The sequence below is a fragment of the Amphiura filiformis genome, unplaced genomic scaffold (genome assembly GCF_039555335.1).
Source record: "Amphiura filiformis unplaced genomic scaffold, Afil_fr2py scaffold_87, whole genome shotgun sequence".
NCBI classification, from domain to species: domain Eukaryota; kingdom Metazoa; phylum Echinodermata; class Ophiuroidea; order Amphilepidida; family Amphiuridae; genus Amphiura; species Amphiura filiformis.
Genome location: NW_027305551.1, coordinates 235,220 through 254,793, shown reverse-complemented (window position 1 = coordinate 254,793; position 19,574 = coordinate 235,220). Strand labels below are relative to the sequence as shown.

Sequence of the window (19,574 nt, the reverse complement as noted above, 5' to 3'; positions counted from 1 at the left end):
CCCATACAATAATTTTTTTGTGATATCTGAAAATGATGAAGAAAAAGCGTTGCATTCTTTTTGCAAGAAAGTAATAAGTAATACAATCAATCAATTTATTGACATTAAACCCAACATACAGGTATAGTCAAGAACAATACAACAATAATCTAGTTCTACAAAATACTAATTAATACTGTCTTACATGTATATGGCAAGAGATACAAAGCTAACAGGGAAAACATATATATCAATTATCTACATTTCCACGATGTTCAAAAGCTGATTTGACAAAATTGATAACAGGCTTAATGATATCATATTCATTTGCACTCATAACCAGCTTGAAAATGTCTGAATCAGAAGATGAGTCTATATCGCCAAATTCCTTCAATGACTTAAAAAAGTTATTACGAAGAGTGCTATAAAATGAGCATTTCATAACAAAATGAAATTCATCTTCCACTTTGTTTCTATCACAAAGCTTACAAAGTCTTTCTTCAGGGATTACCTTGGGAGATAGATATCGTCCCTTCTCTATCATCAGCATATGTGCACTAACTCTGAGTTTACAAAATGGAGTTTGTGATGAGCGGCTAAACATTAAAACGTAATTTTCCATTTGGAATGACTTCTTAAAAATACAGTAAGTTCTAAGTTTAGACTGAAATGTATTAATTTGAGTGATCCAAAGTGAACTGTAAACATTCTGTAAACTAGAATCAATAATATCCTTAAAATTACTACACATAATAATATTAGGTTTATCCCAAATATCAAGTCTGTTAATCAGTGCTAAAATATTTCTGATACCAGTTGACCATGAGAAGATATTACTTGATATTAATCTTCTATTATCAGTGAGTGCTGAAATAACAAGATTGATCACCTTTCGTACACTTAATATTAAGTTTCCACCAATATCTAACAGAAAGACAAAGCATGACAATTAAAATAGGGAAACTACCTAATTCACCTCGGACGGCATTGTTGGTTGCTTTTTTATGAACACCCAAAATAATTTTACAAACTTTGACATGTAAAGTTTCACCAGGTAGTTTATCACACTTAGTGAGAAAATTTGAATCATTTAATTTATTTAACAAATATGGGGCCCAGACTTCGCAACCATAGGTAAGAATAGGCAAAACAAGTGTATTAAATAATCTAAGACTACATTTAATTGAATTACTGAATAAGTTTTCCCGTAATTTAAAATAAGCTTTCAAAGCTTTATCTTTAAGTCTACTCATAGATTTTGTAAAAGGTATATATCACTTTTTAGTAATTTTATAACATCCCTATTTTTGGTGTAAAAAATATGACCCTTACTATTTTTGGTATCAATTTTTATGACCCCTAATATATTCATGACCCCATTCTGGAGAAAATGACAGTCCCTAAATTCACAACACAGTTGTCTTTTATGCAAAGGTCATTCAGCACTTTTGAGCCAACCTGAAGCATTCGTCCTAGTTCACCTGAACTGCTTAGTGTCGTTATTGGAGGTCAAGCTCCACCCTTTACTTTCACCCTTTGCTCACAAATTTAAAGTCAACTTTCACTCTATATAAAGTGATCTGTTGGTCCAAGCTTCACCATGCATCAAAAAGGTTTTCCATTGTCTCACCATTCATGTGTTCGATTTGTCACCATCAGTTCACGATAATGCCTGAAAGCAAAAGCCAAGTTTAACCTTGATAATATGAATGCTTTTATTAGTTCAAGCTTCACCCAGTAGCTCATTTGATAAATCCAAACTTAATCATCGTAAAGCGATAAGAAGAAGAAGAAAGTGGAAAAGCTTGGCGTGGCTTGAGGAGGGTAGTTCCAAGATTCACAATGATGCCCACATTAATGTCTAGTTTATCTTCTTATCGTGTGATAGCAACCCCTGTAAATTTATTCCTTATTTTTAAGATGCCGGCTTCTGTAACAGTATCCACATCAAGTTGTGAAGCAAGTGTGTATGCTGAGGACAGAAAAAAATACAATTATTATTGACATATACCTCGGTTGAAATGTTCTCATTCCTAAAATACTATTACCAAATCAATGTGTTATCTCAAAATAGCTAGTTTGAATGTACTTTGTTAATACAAACCATAATGTAGATATGATTTTTTTGTCCATTAAAAGTAGGTACTTCTAGCTTAATTTTCATATCAAAATCTCATTTTCACCAACAAATGGAGTTAAGATGCTGTGGCGCTTATTGGGGGTGGCGCTTATTGGGGGTGCCACCCCCCCAGCCCCACCTTTTGCTGGCATTAATACATCCTTTGCATTTTTCAGTTTTGGTTTTTGCAGCATTACTTAAAAGCGTGTGGCTCTATATTTAATTTTAAGAAGGTTCTCACTGATATGTATAGGTCGGAAAGGACTTCCTCATCATCCTCATCACTGCCCTGTTTCTCTCTACCATGTTCAGGTACAGTTACTTTTCATACAGAGCAAACACCTGATTTCTCGGCATCAGTGTCAGGATTTTCACGCTGACATTGTTGACATATAAAAGACATATCAGTTTCCCAAAGTATGTTTGCAGTATCATCATCAATGTTCTCACATTCATAGTGATACCACTCAGTACAAGTGTTACATCAGGGCTGTCAACTTTTTGGAATTGCTTGGCGTGAGACAGAGGTTTTGCCGACTCCAATGTTCAATTTGTACCATGACTATTTGAGTCACGGGCGCTCGAGAATGTGAAAAGCGGGGGGGGGGGGGGGAATCGTCATTCATGACGATGCGTGAGATTTTACTCATTTCCTAGCTTTTTGTGTGAGATTTACTACCTAGGCGTGAGATTATACTACCTTGGCGTGAGACCGTGAGAAAGTGACCCAATGCGTGAGACTCACGGCCAATGCGTGAGAGTTGACAGCCCTGGTTACATGAAACCATGTTGTTATTATCTGGTTTGGCACATTTCATGCAGGCAGATTTAGAGTTGGAAGTATTTGTACCTTGAGAATCTAAATCCTCATGCTCAAGATCAAGTGCAGCATAGTGGCAATATATTTAATTTTAAGAAGGTTCACACTGATATGTATAGGTCGGAATGAACTTCATCAGGGTTATTTTGTGACCGGAGCAGCAAACGGTAATGTTGGCTTGGTTGGGTTGGAGAGCAGACAAAAGTAACAGTAAAAGTATCTGTCTTGTTTCTGTTAGCACTCCGAAAGCTTCTTGGAGAATGTGGATTGCACATGCAAGTTGTGGTAAAATTCTGTCTGCCAGGTCACACTCTTGTCCCTCCTCCATCCTCTTTCAGTCATCTCTGCATTTCTTCATCTCGTTATCTGCCTTTTCTATGCATGCCTTTTGAGCACTGGAACTGAACTTATAGGTTACTCCTGTTTTGTGCTTGGTGTCAATCGCATTGTACAAGTAGACCATACTGTGGAGCGTCTTAAGGTACTAGCTAAGTTTCTTGAAGTGTTCTTTCACCTCTTTGTTTCCTGCCCCATGCAGTGCAGGCATGACATAATAAATGTCCAATAATAAATCTCTTGAATCCCAGTGATTAGAGAGAATGTGGATTGTACATGCAAGTCGTGGTAAAATTCCATCGACTTTGAAGTCTGTCTGCTAGATCACACTCTTGTCCCTCCTCCATCCTCTTCCAGTCATCTCTGCATTTCTTCGTCTGGTTATCTGCCTATTCTATGCATGCCTTTTGAGCACTATTGTATAGCACTACTGATCACATTGTACAAGTAGACCATACTGTGGAGCGTCTTTAGGTACTCGCTCAGTTTCCTGAAGTATTCCTTTACCTCTTTGTTTCTTGCCGTGCGGGCATGACATAATAAATGCCCAATAATAAATCTCTTGAATCCCAGTGATTAGAGAGAATGTGGATTGTACATGCAAGTCGTGGTAAAATTCCATCGACTTTGAAGTCTGTCTGCCAGATCACACTCTTGTCCCTCCTCAATCCTCTTCTGTAAGCGTGGTAGACATTGGTAATATAAATAATGATGCTGCGGTAGTAGGCCACTGGTTTAAATAAAAGTTCTGGATAAACTGGTATTTGGTTTGGTAGTGATTTATTTATCTTCATGGTACTGATACACATAAATCAACTGAATACTGAACGACCAATTATTGTGGTGTTGGCCCGATGAGAGTTTGAGTGAGAGAGAGTGAGAAAGATTTATCCCACACCTGGGTTTTATAGTCGTCTTCCCTATTCATAAACAAATATTCTTTTGTCCTAATAAAATCGATCTGAATGACTCGACCGTTTATCTGGAATATTACGATGTGTTTCTATTTCTTAAATAGCAAAAAGCAAACAAGAATATCCTACAAAAGGTATCAACATTTTGCACTGTTACAATCTCTGCATTTCTTCGTCTGGTTATCTGCCTATTCTATGCATGCCTTTTGAGCACTATTGTATAGCACTACTGATCACATTGTACAAGTAGACCATACTGTGGAGCGTCTTTAGGTACTCGCTCAGTTTCCTGAAGTATTCCTTTACCTCTTTGTTTCTTGCCATGCGGGCATGACATAATAAATGCCCAATAATAAATCTCTCAAATCCTGTTGTCAAAAGCCGGGACTTGGCAGCGGAGTGCAGCTTTAAATTGTTTTGGAGTTAGGCCTAGTGGTCTATTCTTCCTCTCCAATTTGTGCATTAACGGACTTGGCAGCGGAGTGCAGCTTTAAATTGTTTTGGAGTTAGGCCTAGTGGTGTATTCTTCCTCTCCAATTTGTGCATTAACGGATTTGGCAGCGGAGTGCAGCTTTAAATTGTTTTGGAGTTAGGCCTAGTGGTGTATTCTTCCTCTCCAATTTGTGCATTAACGGACTTGGCAGCGGAGTGCAGCTTTAAATTGTTTTGGAGTTAGGCCTAGTGGTGTATTATTCCTCTCCAATTTGTGCATTAACAGATTTGGCAGCGGAGTGCAGCTTTAAATTGTTTTGGAGTTAGGCCAAGTGGTGTATTCTTCCTCTCCAATTTGTACATTAACGGACTTGGCAGCGGAGTGCAGCTTTAAATTGTTTTGGAGTTAGGCCTAGTGGTGTATTCTTCCTCTCCAATTTGTGCATTAACGGACTGGGCAGCGGAGTGCAGCTTTAAATTGTTTTGGAGTTAGGCCTAGTAGTGTATTCTTCCTCTCCAATTTGTGCATTAACTTGATAAACTCTATAAGGTGACAAGCAACATGAACAATAATAATCATTAAAATGAAGCAGACGACAGTCAGTGATTAGTTTTGGTTCTTGCAATATTATTTCATTCATTCATTCATTCATTCATTCATATTTTATTTTGCCAATCACCAATCAATAATACAATGTACAAATGTAAGTCAATAATGATATAAGCAGAAGCAATAATAGTGATAATGATAATAATATAAATCATGGTAATGAATAACTAATATAATAACAATAGTAACAATCCTAATAATAGGAATAACATGATAATAATAATAATTATGTACATATAAGTTAATGGCATGAAAAGGCCCGTTTAAAAAGAAATATAATAACAGACACAATTAATTTATCAGCATATGATGTTATTATACCGTAATTGTTGACAAATGAGCCGTATATCATACAAGTCGCAGTTATGCGATAGTATTGCCTGTTTACAAAAAGTAGTTAAATTGAAAAAATGTACAATCAAATAATTAGAAAAAAAACCTATATGACAAGATCATTGAATCAACCTGAAAAAATAGAGTTAAATCAGGTGATTATTTATTACAAGGACGTCTATCATCTGCCTCTTTACGTTTTTGATTGCGTTTACCATATTTCTTTCTTAGTCTCCCGATTACGCTAGACTCGGATGAACCGTCTTCCCTATCCTGTAGACGACAGAAAGCTACAGCATCCAATCTATCACCATATGCTGAGATATAATTCTTCATTGCACTGTCATCCATCTGAAGAAGGGCAGTGCATTCAATCTGATATTAAACGAGTAAAATGTGTGTAAATAATCAGTAATCCTGGTAAATATCTGTGAAATGAAAGTGCATTTAAAATTCACTCGAATGTAAAGGTGATACATGTGGATCATGCTCCAGTTTTTCAGCTCCTCAGTCTATAGTTTGGCCTGATTTGCTCATTATTCAAGCCTTCTCATTTCTTTCCGTTTCATTTCTTTGAATTCCTGAGGATCACATAAGTTCTTATATTCATCTGAAAATTATAATTCTAATTATGTTGTAATCCCCCACCCCAATCACAGCCAGATGTACTGATTTCCTAGCCTCATCACACATAGTTCTTCATAAATATCAAAATGTCCCCCATGAGCATTTATTTGCAGCTTTCTCCAGTTTGTTTTCTTTCTTTTGTAATGATCTTCCCATTTTATTTTTCAACTTACTGTGTGAACTCTGAAGCATTGTTGTAAAAATAATTATCACTCAGCCCACATTTCTTTCTGATTGTAGGTAGGGAGTATGCCCTCATTCATATCCTTAGCAAGACATTTCTTGAAATAATCAAAGAATATAGACTGTTAAATGTGGATTTTTAAATCCACAAAAAAATTCTAGTAGTCTATCTCCAAAATAATTATATCTTATGATGTCTGCGTTGCATGGACACAACCAGGTCCAGGTAGCCAAGCGTGCTTATTTAATTGTTTCATCAGACTACTTCAATACCAGATTCCCCCTCACCGCCAAAATGGCATCCATGGTCTCAATACCATAACTATGAGGCTCCTTGACCTCTATCCCAGATGGGAGCCCCACCATATGTCTTTATTCTTATACAGGAAATGTCTTCTCTTATTTCTTGTCAAAGTTTTTGTAAACAAACAAAAAAAAACCCCAATAAAACACTACCATGTTTCAATGGCAATTGCCACGAACGGGCTGGTGGCTTGGGAAGTGTAGAGGTGCGCCGGATTATACAAGTTCCGAGGTAGGTTTTTGTAGATAAAAAGGATGACTCACCACTCTTCTTTAGCTCTATCTTTTCATCCAAGATACAATTCTGCATCATTTTGTACAACTTGGTTTATCTGCTGGCCGGCGGCTTGGTATGCAAGAGGCTCAAACTGATGAGCCCTGATACCAGGTATCACCATATCCTCTTCTTCGTTGTTTGATCGATCCAGTGGAGGAGTATGACTTCATTTCTAGTAATGCATGGTTGCTATCGTCGTCTGAGTTGTCTGACATATTACAAGTATTCTGCATCATAAATGCAGAAATTCTTCATCAATCCAGTGTACAGTTAGGCTTATTTGGGACTTTCCCTCTGAAGACCAGATATCAGTGGTGAAGCTTATGATCCCTATCTTGACCCGTTATGAAAAGAACTTGGCCATTTGAAAAGACAGATTTGAGACTGCCAGCATCATACATTTCCTTGCCTATATTTCCCCTCATAATTGCACTCTAAAATGAGTTCAATCAATTGTTGAACTAATAGTTATCAGTGGCGAAGATTATGATTTTGACATGTTGTGAAAGAAACATGGCCATTTGAAAAGACAGACTTGAGACTGCCAGCATCATACATTTCCTTGCCTATATTTCCCCTCATAGTTACACTCTAATATGAGTTCAATCAATTGTTGAACTAATAGTTATCAGAGGCGAAGATTATGATTTTGACATGTTATGAAAAGAACTTGGCCATTTGAAAAGACAGATTTGAGACTGCCAGCATCATACATTTCCTTGCCTATATTTCCCCTCATAATTGCACTCTAAAATGAGTTCAATCAATTGTTGAACTAATAGTTATCAGTGGCGAAGATTATGATTTTGACATGTTGTGAAAGAAACATGGCCATTTGAAAAGACAGACTTGAGACTGCCAGCATCATACATTTCCTTGCCTATATTTCCCCTCATAGTTACACTCTAATATGAGTTCAATCAATTGTTGAACTAATAGTTATCAGTGGCGAAGATTATGATTTTGACATGTTATGAAAAGAACTTGGCCATTTGAAAAGACAGATTTGAGACTGCCAGCATCATACATTTCCTTGCCTATATTTCCCCTCATAATTGCACTCTAAAATGAGTTCAATCAATTGTTGAACTAATAGTTATCAGTGGCGAAGATTATGATTTTGACATGTTGTGAAAGAAACATGGCCATTTGAAAAGACAGACTTGAGACTGCCAGCATCATACATTTCCTTGCCTATATTTCCCCGCATAGTTACACTCTAATATGAGTTCAATCAATTGTTGAACTAATAGTTATCAGTGGCGAAGATTATGATTTTGACATGTTATGAAAAGAACTTGGCCATTTGAAAAGACAGATTTGAGACTGGCAGCATCATACATTTCCTTGCCTATATTTCCCCTCATAGTAACATGCTAAAATGAGTTCAATCAATTGTTAAACTAATCGGGACTCCAAATATGTCAGGACTGGATGCATCTCCGTAACTATATCGAATATTTTCAATATATATTTTGAAAATATTCGATGTTATAATTATTCCAATGCAGTGCATGTAATCAGCAATGTGATCAGTATAAACTGCAATAAAAGTGTGATATTAGAAAACATGACCACAAATTATCTTTGTCAATATTGTTATAATATACATAACTTTAATTTAAAGGTATATTCAGACATTTTGTGAGGGCACTCTAACTTTTTTTTCAAAATGTTTCGTAACATCTATCTGTTGCTTACCTTATCAACTTCAACCTCATTTTCATCATCTTGATCTCCTCCCTCTGAATTGCCATCATCTCCCTATTTCAGTTTGATATACACAAAACAAAGTAACAATGTGAGTGTTACATTTTTGTATATCAAGGGTACCTTAGGCATATGACTTTGAAAATATCCCAAGAATGGATAACCTTTAACACCAGCTTTGCAAGCAATATGTAGCACTCTACATGTGGTATGTGTTCTGTTGTTTGATCTAAAGACGTAAGGCAGCAGTACTTCAGCAACCGCGGGCGCAAATTTCTTGGTGAGCTAAGAAAGTTGTTTACTGCACGATCCCGTATGCATGTATTGTAAAAAATATTCCAACTTCTGAATCGCATCTTCACAATCATGAGTTGAGTATTAAGCCTTATTGGTATAATAGGGTGGTTTACTGCACATTTGGTAATAGAGTAGTTTACTGCATGACCTCGTATGCATGTATTGCAAAAGAAGATTTATTGAAAATATTCCAACTTACGAATCATATCTTCACAATCATGAGCTGAGTATTAAGCCTTATTTGAAGATCAACTGGATTTAGCAAGTGGTTGTATAGGTTGCATGCTCCTCAAACTAATCTTTTTACAGTTCCTCCGATCCCATCACTGGGATACTTGCCATGAGAGGTGGCGAAAAAATTACATTCAGTTTTTGATTCCAAAATACTTCTCATGGCAGCAAAGGTTTTTACAATTTTTATATTGACCTCCTGCACCATCGCTGAAGTAGTGGATTACATCAAGCTCGGGTAGTCTTTCCTTCAGATATGGTATTAGATTTGATAATAATTAATGCATTGTTGAAGGTCATGTTCATCGCTAATAATGCAAGTATTGATGCACTGTAGTTCTGCATTCTCTTCCATTCTGTAATACACTACAAATGGATCGAGAGTGGTATGTTTTGTCTCTCAGTGGAGCTTTGTATGGTTTCTTGGCATGCAAAACTATTAATTTTCTGCTAAGTCAAGCAGCACTTTGGCTTCAGATCTAGCTTTTAAATTGTTTTTCCAATCTCGCGAATAAGCCGACTGCGATTTCATAATGAACTGGTGAGTTGTTGCTTTATCTGCCAATGAAGAGATTGCACATTTGAGCCACATAAAATCTCCAGTTCTGAAGGCTTTTCTGTGTGCCTTGGTGTTGTATATTATACCCGTTTCTGTCTAAGCTGGGCTGCTTGCATATTTTTGTCAGGCAACTTCAAAGACAATTTTCAGGTTGCTTCTTACAGAAGTTTTGGCAGAAGCTGAGTCACACTGGAGTCATCAATGAACTTAAAGGGTTGAATATCAATACCACTTTCTGCAAATACAAAGTTAAAATAAAGAGGTTAATAAATAACTGTGCATCAGCTTTTTTGAAGTATTGCGAGAAATCACCATGAAATACACAGTTCAATGCATGAAGACCTTTTTAGTAGACCAGCTTTGCAAAACAAGGCCGTAGCAGTACACTGCCCCTCCACGGCAAAAGGGCCTAACTAACAATTCCATGTTTTTGAGTTATGGGAGAAAATGTATTTTTCTTTTAGCCTCCCAAAATTGTCCTGATGGGTGTTTCAAATGAAAACTTATTTCAATACATTATTTTCTTGGCAAATAAGATGTAAAAAGCATTTACCCCCATACAAAATAAAGCACATGCCACTCGAATTTTGCAAATCATCTGTCGGAGTAAGAGTAAACTCCTTTTTATTTGTAACCCCAATTTGGTGGTTGAGCGGCTTGCCCCACTGCTGCCGGCACTTGGTTGGGTTGGTTAATGTAATTTCCAGCTCCCATCAGGGCCTGATACTCGCCTTACGGCTCCTGCAATGCGTGTACGCTAATCACCGGCTGCTGTACCATCGGTGCTGAATTCTACTCCTGTCTACCATGTGTCTCGTTACCGCTAGCGCTGTCCACACCAATGACCTGATTCATGCCATCGTCGCTCTCCGCGGTGTTTCTAGATGTAGTTGCGGACCTTTCTGTTATATTCCTCTTTGCCCGTGCCTGGAGCATGTGTTTGTCTCCGGGGTTGTGTCTCAACCTGAACTAAATTAGCGCTAGCTGCACTTCATTTCGTTCCTTTCGACGAACCATTCTTTTCTTTCCCATAATAATACTTCAGACAAATTCTCATTACAGTCAAACTTCAAATCTAGTAAAGTACTCGATATTAGCCGACAGTAAAACAGAATTGTGTGTGCTTATTTCCTGGGAATTAGGCTTACAATGCTGGGCGATCGACAAATCATATTGGCTGCTTCAGACAATAGGCCTTGATGCTGATTGGACTTTAAGAATACTGCACCTAAGCATAGAAACCCAAACAACAATATTGGGCTAGGCTATTTCGCAGGGGGTAAATCTGTTTATTGTGCATTGGCCAATAAACTTTATTCTTGCAAAATGTTTGTTTTTTGCTCAAAATGTAAGTTAGGCCTTTTGCTGTGGTTTTCTGTAAAAAATGTAGTGACAAATAATGAAAAAGGGACTAAGTACACAAGGTTTTATTTACATGAGCTGTTTAACATATTTTAATGTACAAAAACAAAGAACAGACAATTGCAACTCTTTTTTTCTACATCATAACTTCAAAATATGTCATTAAAAATTAGGCACCAAACCATAATTTCAATGAAGTTTACTATGTTGAAACATTCATGACAAAATTTGATTTTATCTCTCAAGCCAGTGTCTGTACAAAAGTGGTTAGCATCATATCACAAATTGTTTTGTTGCTGAACTTCTTTGTGTTGACCCCATTCTCATATAGTATAAAGTCCTCTACCTGCATTTCATCTACAATACTCTGTAAGTCGTCTGCATCATAAACAGCCTACCTATCTCGCATGCCTTTCTCGATGAGATGGTGGAAGCTGTCCGCCGATATTAAGGTGTGGCCCTTTTCAAAGTATTTAGATATGATTTCCTCTTGGCCTCCGGGCCTATTCACTTCATCTACCATGGCGGTAAAGATAGTCCAGTTCTTGTTCTGGGCACTGCAGTTATCCATATACATTGTATGACACGCTTCTTGTCTCTGACATTGGGGAACTTCATGAAGGTACAAGCTACATCTTCTGCATTCCTGCCTGACTGGCTCTCATTCCATATGACCCCGATGGCAGGCTGCCCTCCCTTCCTCTTTTCTCTTAGCTGCACAAATGTTTTGTGAAACTGCACAAGCCGTCTTGTAAAAACAGAGCTTTTGATACCCGGCATCCTCCGTCGGCAGCATGATTACCTTTTGCATGTTGCAAGGCACAACCATCTATTACTTATGTCTCACTTCACGAGTTCTTTCTAGATGGTGTTTCATTTCCATGCATGTTATGCAGTCAGTCTCATATTCTAAATCATATCCATTATTTGCTGTATGCATTTGTAAAGCTGTGCAAACTTAGCGTTCTTCCTCTCCTAGTTTCCCAAACCCAATGTTCATTGAATTTAACACTTTCCGATAGCACGCCTTCTTACAAACGTTGGGATACTTTGTTTGGAAGTCTGTGTATAGCTTTATCGGATGGCAGGTATCTCCGATTTGGGGCATGTGCTCTCCTATACTGACTTACTGCAGGATGGTATAATGAAATGTGGTCTTTTATCAGCTGCATCTGCCTTCAGTGTTGGTTGGTGAGTCTTTATGTCAATTGAATTCTTCAGTCACCAGAGCAAAACTGACCAAATTATCAAGTGTATTTACTAAATGCACCGATACATTTACTATTTGCAAGGAGCATAATATGTAAAACATGGGTTTTTTGGTCTGTTTGGAATTTCTTGGATGAGTGTGGTATTCTCTATCTTTACAGGAAAGGGTTTGAGCAGTAATTACCTTGTTGTTAAGCATCTATTGTGATAGTAGTAATATGTGTAGTCTATTCAGTGACACAGATGTTGGCACTTTCCCTATCACATATATATAACACACCACTATGAAACAGTTTGTTCCCTAACATGACTATGTTGATCTTTAATTATTCCATAGTCCTAGCTGCTGCATTCAAGTCAAGCTATCATCAGTGTTCACTGCTGATACGGGATGGTTATACTCTGAAGCGCTAATGTTTGTCTGTCCCCATGTTTATGAGTTTGAATCAACTGCATGATATTCACTGCTACAGATTATATTAGTTTAGCATATACCTGTTCTTCTCTAGCGTAACACTTCAATATTCATAATGCTCTTATCACTCACCTTCTGTAAATTTCACTGGAGTCGTGTTGTTATTGTGTACATATGTCGTTGACTTTGTTGGAGCGTTATTGCCTCGTCTATAACATGTTGTTGGCATGGCCTTGCTCATTGGGGCAGAAACTGATTGGTTTTGTCCGTCGCATGTTGCTGGCATGGCCTTGAGTCATTACAAAGCTTATTAGCAGGGGCATGTTTTCCACGCTGGTCAGCTGATGTTGAGATGGATCCTGCATGCGCTGTCTTGAAGAATAGATGCTCTTGACGATCTTGTCATTCTTGTAACCAAGTGTACGGAGGAAGAATGTCTGGCACACGCTTTGATCCTCTCCTGTGCAGTCTGGAAGAAAGTAGTACCTGGAACAAGATCGGCTCTCAGTTTTTGTAACCAGGCTTGATCTTTTGGTATCTTGCACACATACTTGTGAGTGAGTCCATGCATGGCGCCTGTCATAGTCCATCTCCCAGAATTGCTTATGAATCACTTCTCTGCGGTCTTGATCAAGTTTATGGGGACACTTTCTTACGCTGGCTCCATCTGATCCCAAACCAAAGAGCATTTTCAGAGGCACCTTCTTTGCTTCCAAGAAACCTACAAGTGTAGACCCAATTCCAGCAGCTGTTGCATCTGGAGCTTCTATATTTCCCATAAACACTGTTGTTGGTATCCCTTGTTTCAGGTAGCATGCCCATATTGCCAGGGTTTTCATTGTGGGCACGTCTGTGGATTCATCAATAATAATCCCATATGCAGGTGTATTCCTTAAGTTGTTCAGCGTATCATCTTCTGTAACTTGTACCAAGGCTCCCTGCATTAAAAAAAGAACAAACACGTACAGAAAAGAAAAGAAACAAAAATAAAATATGCACTTGTCTGATTTCTATATCAATACAGACACAGATGGATAAGGATGTCTAAAGTTGATATGTAGCACAGGGCGGCTATCGCTTGGTATACAATGTCCAGTCAACTGAATCATCATTCACTTTACCCGTAATTCTATGTTCCAAAAGGTCTCTACTGGTCAGCATCTGAAAGTGAAACATGCATCAATCCATGGCTAATTGTCCTAAAGACCATGAAAGACATGAGAGGAAACAAAATGGATGCTAAAATTACTAGACTGAACACTATGTAGTCAGATAGAACTTGCGGATGAGTGTTAAGTTAGGTATGACTAACACGTTTTGCTTTGATATTGACATTTGAGGTATATTGAATAAGAATATAGGATTAGGTCTGTACTTCCTAAGTAATCACCTTGTTGTTAAGCATCTATAAGCCTTTTTGAAGTATGGCGGGCACAAAAGGAGAGGGCATACTTTGGTTTGAGTAAACCTTTGTATACTTTCTCAGCTGACAAAAGTTTACTCAAACCAAAGTACGCCCTCTCCTTTTGTGCCCGCCATACTTCAAAAAGGCTTATTGTGACAGTAGCAATATGTGTAGTCTCTTGAGTGACACAGATGTTGGCGCTTGGTGAGGTGAGATTTGATATCACACCGCTATGAAAATAAATAGTGTAATATCTTTGTTTATTTCCTCAGTAATCCGCTGCACCTTGTTGTGTAGCATCTATTGTGATAGTAGTAATATGTGTAGTCTCTTGAGTGACACAGATGTTGGCACTTTCCCTATCACATATAAATTATGAAAACAGACATGATGTGATTGTCGTATCTTGGTGAGGTGAGATTTGATATCACACCGCTATGAAAATAAATAGTGTAATATCTTTGTTTATTTCCTCAGCGCTGCACCTTGTTGTGTAGCATCTATTGTGATAGTAGTAATTATGTGTAGCATCTTGAGTGACACAGATGTTGGCACTTTCCCTATCACATATAAACAACACACCACTATGAAAACAGACATGATGTGATTGTCGTATCTTGGTGAGGTGAGATTTGATATCACACCGCTATGAAAATAAATAGTGTAATATCTTTGTTTATTTCCTCAGTAATCCGCTGCACCTTGTTGTGTAGCATCTATTGTGATAGTAGTAATATGTGTAGTCTCTTGAGTGACACAGATGTTGGCACTTTCCCTATCACATATAAACAACACACCACTATGAAAACAGACATGATGTGATTGTCGTATCTTGGTGAGGTGAGATTTGATATCACACCGCTATGAAAATAAATAGTGTAATATCTTTGTTTATTTCCTCAGTAATCCTCTGCACCTTGTTGTTAGCATCTATTGTGATAGTAGTAATATGTGTAGTCTCTTGAGTGACACAGATGTTGGCACTTTCCCTATCACTTATAAACAACACACCATTATGAAAACAGACATGATGTGATTGTCGTATCTTGGTGAGGTGAGATTTGATATCACACAGCTATGAAAATAAATAGTGTAATATCTTTGTTTATTTCCTCAGCGCTGCACCTTGTTGTGTAGCATCTATTGTGATAGTAGTAATATGTGATAGTAGTAATATGTGTAGCATCTTGAGTGACACAGATGTTGGCACTTTCCCTATCACTTATAAACAACACACCATTATGAAAACGGACATGATGTGATTGTCGTATCTTGGTGAGGTGAGATTTGATATCACACCGCTATGAAAATAAATAGTGTAATATCTTTGTTTATTTCCTCAGTAATCCGCTGCACCTTGTTGTGCAGCATCTATTGTGATAGTAGTAATATGTGTAGTCTCTTGAGTGACACAGATGTTGGCACTTTCCCTATCACATATAAACAACACACCATTATGAAAACGGACATGATGGGATTGTCATATTTTGTTGAGGCAAGATCTGATTTCATCTGCCTTCAGTGTTGGTTGGTGAGTCTTTATGTCATTTGAATTCTTCAGTCACCAGAGCAAAAACTGACCAAATTATCAAGTGTATTTACTAACTGCACTGATACATTTACTATTTGCAAGGAGCATATGTAAAACATGGGTTTTTTGGTCTGTTTGGAATTTCTTGGATGAGTGTGGTGGTATTCTCTACCTTTACAGGAAAGGGTAATGTCATTCTGCCTTTGAGCAGTAATTACCTTGTTGTGTAGCATCTATTGTGATAGTAGTAATATGTGTAGTCTCTTGAGTGACACAGATGTTGGCATTTTCCCTATCACATATATATAACACACCACTATGAAACAGTTTGTTCCCTAACATGACTAGGTTGATCTTTAATTATTCCATAGTCGTAGCTGCTGCATTCAAGTCAAGCTATCATCAGTGTTCACTGCTGATACGGGATGGTTATACTCAGAAGCGCTAATGTTTGTCTGTCCCCATGTTTATGAGTTTGAATCAACTGCATGATATTCACTGCTGCAGATTATATTAGTTTAGCATATACCTGTTCTTCTCTAGCGTAACACTTCAATATTCATAATGCTCTTATCACTCACCTTCTGTAAATTTCACTGGAGTCGTGTTATTGTGTACATATGTCGTTGACTTCGTTGGAGTGTTATTGCCTTGTCTATAACATGTTGTTGGCATGGCCTTGCTCATTGGGGCAGAAACTGATTGGTTTTGCCGTCGAATGTTGCTGGCATGGCCTTGAGTGGGGCAGAAACTGTTTGATTTCTGTTGCATGTTGCTGGCATGGCCTTGAGTGGGGCAGAAACTGTTTGATTTCTGTTGCATGTTGCTGGCATGGCCTTGAGTGGGGCAGAAACTGTTTGATTTCTGTTGCATGTTGCTGGCATGGCCTTGAGTGTGGCAGAAACTGTTTGATTTCTGTTGCATGTTGCTGGCATGGCCTTGAGTGGGGCAGAAACTGTTTGATTTCTGTTGCATGTTGCTGGCATGGCCTTGAGTGGGGCAGAAACTGTTTGATTTCTGTTGCATGTTGCTGGCATGGCCTTGAGTGGGGCAGAAACTATTTGATTTCCGTCGCATGTTGCTGGCATGGCCTTGAGTGGGGCAGAAACTGTTTGATTTCTGTTGCATGTTGCTGGCATGGCCTTGAGTGGGGCAGAAACTGTTTGATTTCTGTTGCATGTTGCTGGCATGGCCTTGAGTGGGGCAGAAACTGTTTGATTCTGTTGCATGTTGCTGGCATGGCCTTGAGTGGGGCAGAAATTGATTGATTGATTTTATTCAATTAAAATTCAACATAAAATTACAGCAAAAACAGAATATACAATATAACTTTAAATTACAAATACAATGTATCAAACAATGTTGAATTAAAATCTTGGATTACCCAAGAAAGCCTCCAAAAGGGGGCTTATTTCCATTGGGGTCCAATTATAAAAACATATATTATATAATAAGAAAAGCGCACTAAATTCAATACAGAATCAAGAAATAATCTATATACATATTTAAAGAGAAATTGAAAAATAAGCATATATAAAAATATATGAAACTGTTTGATTTCCGTCGCATGTTGCTGGCATGGCCTTGAGTGGGGCAGAAACTGTTTGATTTCCGTCGCATGTTGCTGGCATGGCCTTGAGTGGGGCAGAAACTGTTTGATTTCTGTTGCATGTTGCTGGCATGGCCTTGAGTGGGGCAGAAACTGTTTGATTTCTGTTGCATGTTGCTGGCATGGCCTTGAGTGGGGCAGAAACTGTTTGATTTCCGTCGCATGTTGCTGGCATGGCCTTGAGTGGGGCAGAAACTGTTTGATTTCCGTCGCATGTTGCTGGCATGGCCTTGAGTGGGGCAGAAACTGTTTGATTTCCATCGCATGTTGCTGGCATGGCCTTGAGTGGGGCAGAAACTGTTTGATTTCCATTGCATGTTGCTGGCATGGCCTTGAGTGGGGCAGAAATTGATTGATTGATTGATTTTATTCGATTAAAATTCAACATAAAATTACAGCAAAAACAGAATATACAATATAACTTTAAATTAGAAATACAATGTATCAAACAATGTTGAATTAAAATCTTGATTTCCGTCGCATGTTGCTGGCATGGCCTTGAGTGGGGCAGAAACTGTTTGATTTCTGTTGCATGTTGCTGGCATGGCCTTGAGTGGGGCAGAAACTGTTTGATTTCCGTCGCATGTTGCTGGCATGGCCTTGAGTGGGGCAGAAACTGTTTGATTTCCGTCGCATGTTGATGGCATTGCCTTGTTCATGTCTGCTTGTCATATCTTGGTGAGGTAAGATTTAATCTCATGTGCCGTAAGTGTTGGTTGTTGAAGGATTTTTTTTTGTCTAACTGAAATTTGATTTAATTGCACAGATGGTTTAACCGTTTGATTTAATAGGGACATAGCAGTATGTACTATTACTTGTCTCCTCCAGTTCCCTATGCAAACCACACCTGATGAAGATACTCCTACTACACCACAAGTGTTACATGTATGTGAACTTAGTAGTGTTGTTACAATCTACTGTATTAGTGGACAGATTAGTGATCCTCACGCTTATATATACGTCATATTGTCACGGACCAGGGGTTTTGGGAGAATGAATAAAAGTCTGACTTATGACCAGGGACAGGCGATTTGCGCGGAACTTTCTTTCCGCGCAATTCCGCGCAATTTAGGGATACATTATTTGCACCGAAAAAAAAAGTTCAGCGTAATTTGCTATTTTCTTTCGCGCAAATCGCCTGTCCCTGCTTATGACGAAGTCGGACAATTCCCTGGCTGTGGGTAGAAAAGAACAAAAACAAAACGTGAAGCGGCAGGAAAATTTGCTAATATTGAGTAAACCGAAACATAATAAACTACAATTGAAAACGATAAAATATAGAATAACAAAATTATTTTATTCATTAAAGTTCTTTTTTTTGTTTCTCTCATATATTGCACATAATTAATATTTCTATTCCAAACAAAATTACATATCAAAATATCTCAAAAGATCACATCACATATCCAAAACTTCTACTTTAAATCATCAGAAAACAATTTTTGCAAAGGCCTGAAATTATTGCCTTTTACACTAATTAAACTCCGTCATTACTAATGCCTAAAATTACTTAAAACTAACCTAAGAAAAAGACCAAATTAATACCCTAAATAATTTTTATGCAATCTCCGGTCAAGGAAGGGTTTACAGTTTATAAATGAATTTTGTTTTAAGGATGCCAACATTACTTGCATTCATCAGCTTTCATACATCCATTTACACACAAAAATCCTGCAGGCAAAAATTTGGCCTCACACTCCCAGGTATATCCATCTCGTTCAGTCATCAGCTCACATACTCCCCAACTAAAAAGAAACATGCATCAAACTCATAAACAAAATAATCCTTTCAAAATCAATACACCGGCAAACAAAAGAGACAATACAGAAAATGCAAGATGCACCAATCACAGAGTGAGAGAAGCAGGGAAGTGAATCAAGAGTGAATACAAAAGTAAAACAGGTGTTAAACAAAAAGATGAAATTGAAAGGAGATTAAAGGTAAAAGGTCAGAAAGTTTCAGATAAAGACAAAGATAAAGAGGGCATCAGAACAAATCAGTAGAAGTAAAAGCAGAGGGTGATGGCACATCCAACATAAAAAAAAATACATTTTTATAAAATTAATCAAATTATCTATTTGCGACAATATTATGCTCCAGGTACAACATCACTTTTGAACTTGAAATGGGACAGTAATTTGTAAATTATTTTGTGTTTATCACCAAATTTGAAAACTGGATTCACATTGTGCATTTTTAATTTGGATGTTGGTATACATGTGTGTTAAGGTGGTGATTACATGTGTTCATCAAGTCATTCAAAGTGAGGATAAGATATAGTTTCCCACATTCAAAGTGAGGACATTTTGGCAT

General features: G+C 37.7%; 1 protein-coding gene across 1 annotated transcript; it reads right to left on the bottom strand.

Annotated features, from left to right (window-relative positions):
- Positions 1-5,702: 5,702 nt before the first annotated feature.
- On the bottom strand, positions 5,703-12,264 carry LOC140144844 (uncharacterized). Its single transcript, XM_072166648.1, is given in 7 exon segments — positions 5,703-5,918; positions 8,635-8,697; positions 11,090-11,105; positions 11,491-11,669; positions 11,672-11,878; positions 11,880-11,921; positions 12,142-12,264. Coding segments are annotated over 7 exon segments (846 nt in total).
- Between the last annotated feature and the right edge of the window lie 7,310 nt (positions 12,265-19,574).